This window comes from Triticum urartu, chromosome 5A (assembly GCF_056163025.1).
Source record: "Triticum urartu cultivar PI428250 chromosome 5A, HENAU_Tu73, whole genome shotgun sequence".
NCBI lineage: Eukaryota > Viridiplantae > Streptophyta > Magnoliopsida > Poales > Poaceae > Triticum > Triticum urartu.
Window position 1 is genome coordinate 427696184 of NC_141877.1, and position 7089 is coordinate 427703272.

Here is a 7089-nt window from a genome sequence, read left to right on the forward strand (position 1 = left end):
CGGTTAGCGAGGTTTGTTCATTTTGTCTGATGTGTTGCACCCAAATGTGGAAGCTGTTTTGCTATTTGCTTGTGTTTCTTTTGTATTGGCGTGAGACTCTCCTCCCTTCATGGTGGGTGACATCGGAGGAAGAATCTATGATGCCACATGCTTCTTGTACGCTCCATCCTCTAGGCTTGTTACAACATCTCATTCCTTGGGCCAGCTAACTCCACACGTCCAGCTAATTAAGTTCAGTTCTTAAAAGAGATTTACAATGCCATACCGTGAGAGTTGGCAAGGATGTGGGAAGACGAGCTCGATGATCATATAAAACTCCACCTAGACACCCACCCTCGGTCTATAGATCATCAAACGGGGTGAAAAACCTATTGACACTCAGTCGCAAACAAGAAAAAGTATTGACACTAACTCATCAAGATGCAATGCCTAATGTTTCTTGGATGGCTTGAACTTTAAGCAATTAAGCATGGGCTTTCCACACCAACAGCAATGCCTAGGAATTTAGGGGAATGCCATTTCCTCCACGCTCCATGGTCGTGTGTACGGTTAGAGATTAGGCGAGCCGGATAGTAATCATCACATGGATGGCCAAAACCGGTGGGGAATTTTGGTGTGCTGGCTCTGCCCTCTCCCCCCCTGAAGAACGCAAGCAGCGGTGCGTCGTGGTGGAAAGGGACGTGAACCGAGTGCCACCTTGGAGCCTTGAGGCCTGGGCAAGCCGGTGTGTGAACTTGTCGTCTTGGCGGCCGGACTCCTGTATAAAGAGGTCCGTCCGCGCGCGGTGCGGGAAGACGACCGGCAGCAGCAAGGACGACGGCAGGCATGGGCTCTAAGGACGGACACCCCGCCACCGCCGCCGCCGACGCCGTGTACCTCCACGGCGTCCTGGAGGTGACGGTGTTCGAGGCCGACCACCTCCACAACGCCATCCATGGCCAGATCATCAAGGTAAATAACGATCGTTACATGTATGCAAAAATGGCTGGTCCTCGCTTCACTTGTTCTTCTGCTGTTCTCGCCACGCTTCCTCCGTCCAGCTCCAGTTCCGTTGTTCGGCCTGAATGCCATTCACCTTTCCGCCATGAGCGGTAGTAGAAGCTTCCGATCGCCCGAACCAGCTAGTGGCGCCGTAGCCTTTGCTTTGGCGCCCATGGTTGCTTGTGAGCCAATGGTTTGGACGTCAAGGATACTCTCCTTCCTTTCTCGACTTTGACATCACCTACCACCACTAGCTCGCCGCTGCGCCGCTCATGTCAGGCTCCGCGGCGTGCTTAATTACTTACTTGTCGAGGTAAAAATGAACGTAAAATAAGAAGACGATATATGGCGATGAGATACTACGTTCAAGCAGACACAGCAAAAGTGTAGCATTTCCCTTCTTGGTGTGCACGCCATGGAGTACTCGTGCGGTGTGAATGTAATGGTGCCACGTGGTTTAATCCGGTGACGAACTCGAGCAGGCGACGGAGAAGCTGGAGCAGTCGCTGGGCGTGCACTGCCTCCAGCGGAGCAGCCTGTACGTGGACGTCGACGTCGGCGCGGCGCGGGTGGCGCGGACCTGCGAGGTGGAGCCCCACGCCAACGGCCCGGTCTGGAACCAGTCCTTCCGCCTGCACTGCGCCTACCCTGCCGCCGCCATCACCTTCACCGTCAAGAGCCAGCACCTCATCGGCGCCGGCGTCCTCGGCCACGGCTCCGTGCCCACGGCCAGCGTCGCCGCGGGGGAGCCCCTCGAGCTCTGGGTCGGCCTCCGCGGCGGCGAGCGCGCGCACGGGACGCACACCCCGAGGCTCCGCGTCCGGCTGCGCTTCCTGGACGTCGAGCGCGACCCGTGCTGGGACGCCGGCATTCGGCTGCCCGGCTTCGCGGGGGTCACGCCGGCCTTCTTCCCGGAGCGGACCAACTGCGGCGTCACGCTGTACCAGAACTCGCACCTGTCCAACGGGTTCGACCCGTCGGTCCGCCTCGACGGCGGCCGGCCGTACCGCCCGGCGCGGCTGTGGGAGGACCTGTACGTGGCCATCCGCGACGCGCGCCACTTCGTGTACGTCGCCGGGTGGTCGGTGAACACGGCGATCACGCTGGTGCGCGACGCGAGCCGGATGATCCCCGGCGCGGAGGGCGTCACGCTGGGCGAGCTCCTCAAGCGGAAGGCCGACGAGGGGGTGGCGGTGCTGGTGATGCCGTGGCAGGACAAGACGTCCGTCCCGTTCCTCGGCAATACCGGCGTGATGAAGACGCACGACGAGCAGACCCGGGCCTTCTTCCATGGCACCAGCGTGCGGTGCTTCCTCTGCCCGCGCGACGCCGACACCGCGCTCACCCTGGTGCAGAGCATCGAGATCAGCACCGAGTTCACGCACCACCAGAAGACGGTCACCCTCGACGCCGCCACGCCGGGCAGCGCCGACGCCCGCCACGTCGTTAGCTTCATCGGCGGCATAGACCTCTGCGACGGCAGGTGATCTTGGCAGCACAGACTTCAACTTTCCTCAACGCATTTTGAATCATCGTCATCAACGATTTTTATCTGACGAGATGCGAGGTGTTCGACCAGGTACGACGACGAGAACCACACCCTGTTCCGGGAGCTCGACACGACCTACTCCCGCGACTTCATGCAGAACAACTTCCGGCACGCCTCCCTGCGGCACGGCGGGCCGAGGGAGCCATGGCACGACGTGCACTGCAGGCTCGAGGGCCCGGCGGCGTGGGACGTGCTCGCCAACTTCGAGCAGCGGTGGAAGAAGCAGGCGCCGCGGAGGATACGGGGCTGCCTGCTCGACCTGAGCCCGGCGACGTTCCCCGACCCCTACACCTTCGACAGCGACGGCGGCACCGGCTCGTGGAACGTGCAGGTGCTCCGGTCCGTCGACGACGCGTCGGTGGTCGGATTCCCCACCGACCCGGCCGGGGCGGCCGCGATGGGGCTGACGAGCGGCAAGGACCTCACGATCGACCAGAGCATACAGACCGGCTACGTCGAGGCCATCCGCCGCGCGCGGCGGTTCATCTACATCGAGAACCAGTACTTCCTCGGCGGGTGCGCGTCGTGGGCGGAGGACCGGGACTCCGGCTGCCTGAACCTGGTGCCCGTGGAGATCGCGCTCAAGGTCGCCGCCAAGATCCGGCGCGGCGAGCGGTTCGCCGTGTACGTGGTGACCCCGATGTGGCCCGAGGGGGAGCCGGCGAGCGACTCCATCCAGGCCATCGTGCGGTGGAACCGGCTGACCGTGGAGATGATGTACGGCATCGTGATGCAGGCGATCGACGACGCCGGGCTGCGCGGCCACGCGCACCCCTGCGACTACCTCAACTTTTTCTGCCTCGGGAACCGGGAGGCGCGGCGCCCCGGGGAGTACGCGCCGCCAGCGAAGCCGGAGAAGGGCACGGACTACTGGCGCGCGCAGGCGAGCCGCCGCTCTCCCATCTACGTCCACGCCAAGCTCATGATCGGTGCGCTCGCTTCGACCTTGATTAATTTCATAATGCGTCACGCCATGCATGTCGCCATTTGCGACCTCTCGGCGTCTCACTCTCACCTTGTCCGACTCCGACCTGCTGTGCAGTGGATGACGAGTACGTGATCGTGGGGTCGGCGAACCTGAACGAGCGGTCGCTGGCGGGCAACCGGGACAGCGAGATCGCGCAGGGGAGCTACCAGCCGGCGCACCTGAACGGGCCGGGCGGCGGGCGCGCCCGGGGGCTCGTGCACGGGTTCCGGATGTCGCTGTGGCACGAGCACTTCATGAGCCACACGGGCGCCGGCGCCGGCGAGGGCGTGTTCCTGGAGCCCGAGAGCGCGGAGTGCGTGCGCGCGGTGCGGCGCGCGGCGGAGGCGCTGTGGGACGCGTACACGCGGGACAGGGTGGAGGACCTGGGAGGGCACCTGCTGCCGTTCCCGATCAGCGTGTCGGAGTTCGGGGAGGTGGCCGACCTGACGGCCGACGGCTGCTTCCCGGACACCAGGGCGCCGGTCAAGGGGAGGAAGTCGGCCACCCTTCCGGCCATCCTGACCACTTGAGTCCGTTCTTCTGTCACGTGAGGAGTACGTAAAGACGAACCTTATTCATATATTCATATGATTGACTGGCACTCCCTCCGCTCCCCCAAAAAATTGACAACTTTCATTTATTTTGGGACGAAAGGAGTCTGAAGTAGCAATGCCACAAAAGAGAGTAAGCAAGCGTATAAAGGGACCTGATGAGCTCTATAAAGAGTGAAATCCAGTTTGAATTTTCCAAGCGCACTTTGTTGTGTCGCCGAGTAGACGCGACTACGTGGCTAAATTATTGTACTACCAAAGAAGAGTCGTCTCATGAGATCACCGAGTGTGAATTTATTGTGAGTAAATTGCATAAAACCATCATGTTGAGGGATAGGTTTGCAAAAAACACTAGGATATAGAATCATTGCAGAAAGCACCACATCTAGCGTAATTGTTTTGCAAAAACCACTGATCAGCGGATCGGGCCGTGTTAAGTGAGTTTATGACAGGTCGGGCCCATTTTTCGCCTACGTGGCACTCCAGGTCGTCCCGACAGCCGGCAGACGGCGTTAGACGGCGCCGTTAGGGCTCGTCTTTAGTCATCCACTCCCGCATCCGTCTCTTTTCCCCTTCCTCCTCGCTCCCGCCACCGTCGCCCTCCCCCATTCTTCTTCCCCCTCCTCCTCGCTCCCGCCGCCGTCGCCCTCCCCCATTCTTCTTCCCCCTCCTCCTCGCTCCCGCTGCCGTCGTCCTCCCCCATTGTTGTCGTCGCCATTCCATAGAAACACAGAGATGCGCAGTCCGGCGAAAGGTGGAGATGCTGGTGGCGGCGCTCCGCCCGGCAGCGCCGCACGCACAGTACGTAGTGGAGGAGGACCCGTAGTGGATCTAGGCGAGCTGTGCGCGAGCTTGAACCCTAGCAAGCCGTCGGAGGAAGAGGAGGAGGAGGACCCGCAGTATTCGATGGAATACAGGGCGGCCAGAGCATTCGCCGCGACGGTGAAGGCCAATCCGACAGGAAGCCAGCACATCGCGTCATCCTTCGGCGGCGTATAGTGAGATCCACTTTTCTTTGCTCTTCCCTTCCCGTTCTCCATTCCATTGCGTTGCCAGGGTACTCCTAGGGTTAGGGTTCATATTGTTCTATCCTATTAGATGCAATACAAGTGTCAAATGCTGTGATTTTGTTGCCATGTGCCCTAGGACATTATTTAGATTAGTTCAGATTATGCGCTTTGTTTGTCCTGTGCCCTAGGGTTGACATTTTTAGATTAGTTCTGATGTTGTGCTTTGTTTGTCCTGTGCCCTAGGGTTTACATTTGGTTATTAGTTTTATTAGTGTTTCATTAGTGCTTTATAATTGGTTAATTGAGTTGTCCTGCTATCTGCTTTATTTTCTTTATTTGTTTGTCTTGTCCTGTGCACTAACATGAGTTGTTTCATTAGTGTTAATCAGTATTAATTAAGCACTTATACTGCTATGTATTTTATATTATTTGCGGTCTGGATGATGAGGTTTGGGAATTGAAGATGCATTTCCATGACGGAGACAACATTGAGAGATCTATGATGGTGTCAGACATAACATTTTACAACCTAGTAGCACTAATAGAAACAGAAGGTTATGGATTTAAAGATTACATGTACTATGTCAGGGATCCTGGGCTAGGGATAGAAGGAATGGAAGAAATAGATGGTGATGACAAGCTTGAGGAAATTCTAGACAACATAGCATTGCAAAATCAGAAGATATTGAATGTGACAGTTGTTAGGGCCAGTTCTCCCAATGCTGCAAGTATAAACACCAGCTCCAATGTTATTGAGCAGCAAATCCCTCTAGAAGAAATTGGAGAGCCCAAACTGTATCAGATAGATGAAGAAGGAGTGATGTTCAATGCACCAGATGTGCATGTAGCGGCAGCAAGTTCAGAAGCAGCATAAGTGGAGCCAATGCCCATACAGTTTCAAACATAGCACAACACCTTGCTTTAGGTTATGTACAAGTGGAAGAAAATCATGTATACAATTCAGAGGAGCAAATGGAAATTGAAAAGGTTATGGAGGAGACAAGGAGGAAGGAAATTGAAATGTTTAGGAAGAATAAGAAAAATAAAGAGAAGGTCACTTCTGTGAAGAGAAAAGCTGCAGTGATGGATAATGAGGAGGATAGTGATGATGATGATTTGAAAGAATATGGTGATATCCTTGCTAGGCTTGAGGAGATGAAAAGACAGAGGGAAGATCCACTCCTTCATTTTAAAGGGGACACAGATGTTGAGGAAATGTATGAGACAGAGGAGGAGGATGCACTATATGAGCCTGAAAGTGAAGAAGAGGATGAAGAGAGTACTCTGGAGGAAGAGAGTAATCTAGAGCAGGTAGGGCAAGATGGACAGAAGAAGAAAAAGGAGAATAAACACAGAAAAGGCCCAACAAGCAGATCACATGCAAGTGTAGAGGAGTTGTTTGAGGAGGACTGGATACCATCTTCTGATGAAGACAAGAAACCAATGGACTTGGGTGTGGAAGATGATGATGGTGCAGAGGCATTGACATATGTTTTGCCCAATGGCAGGAAAAGCAAAGCTAAGAAGATGAAGAAAAGGTTATGGTATGATGAGAAGAGAGCTCACCCAGCTGAGGAATTTGTGAAGCATCTTTGCTTCATTGATGTGTACCAGTTCAGGAATGCACTTCAAACAATGCACATTGCACAGAACAGGAACTATGAGTACCATAGAAATTGCAGTGACAGGGTTATAGCATAATGCATAGATGAGACATGCCCTTTTTATATAGCAGCTTCTCAGATTGCAAATGAGAAGATTTTTACCATAAGGGAGCAGTATGTGGTGCACACTTGTCCTTCTGTGTCAGAGAACACAAAAGTTACTGCTAAGTGGGTTGCAAAGTTTTGTGAGGAAGCAATCAGAAATGACCCATGCACAACAATCACTACTATAATTAACACTGCAAAGAGCAAGTATGGAGTGGAAATATCAACCCACATGGCATACAGGGCTAAGAAGGCGGCAAAGAATGTTGTGTTAGGAGATCAGAAGGCCCAGTACACCAGGATTAGGGATTATTTGCAGGCT

At 55.2% G+C, this 7089-nt stretch overlaps 2 protein-coding genes across 2 annotated transcripts; both read left to right on the forward strand.

Annotated features, from left to right (window-relative positions):
• Window positions 1–676: 676 nt before the first annotated feature.
• Window positions 677–4374, forward strand: LOC125556123 (phospholipase D alpha 1). Its single transcript, XM_048718909.2, has 4 exons — window positions 677–951; window positions 1464–2464; window positions 2561–3459; window positions 3573–4374. Exons 1-4 carry the CDS (start codon window positions 826–828, stop codon window positions 4025–4027), a joined length of 2481 nt encoding a protein of 826 aa, XP_048574866.1. The 5' UTR covers window positions 677–825; the 3' UTR covers window positions 4028–4374.
• Window positions 4375–5594: 1220 nt separating this feature from the next.
• On the forward strand, window positions 5595–6759 carry LOC147971751 (uncharacterized). Its single transcript, XM_087524100.1, has one exon. The coding sequence runs from the start codon at window positions 6031–6033 to the stop codon at window positions 6757–6759; it is 729 nt and encodes a 242-aa protein (XP_087380226.1). The 5' UTR covers window positions 5595–6030.
• Window positions 6760–7089: the final 330 nt, after the last annotated feature.

Bases quoted from the DNA above. Each gene is read 5' to 3' on its own strand.
- LOC125556123 (XM_048718909.2), top strand. From the start codon at position 826: ATGGGCTCTAAGGACGGACACCCCGCCACCGCCGCCGCCGACGCCGTG. The intron at 952-1,463 runs GTAAATAACGAT...GAACTCGAGCAG, and splicing joins TCCATGGCCAGATCATCAAG to GCGACGGAGAAGCTGGAGCA. The intron at 2,465-2,560 runs GTGATCTTGGCA...GTGTTCGACCAG, and splicing joins ATAGACCTCTGCGACGGCAG to GTACGACGACGAGAACCACA.
- LOC147971751 (XM_087524100.1), top strand. From the start codon at position 6,031: ATGGAAATTGAAAAGGTTATGGAGGAGACAAGGAGGAAGGAAATTGAA.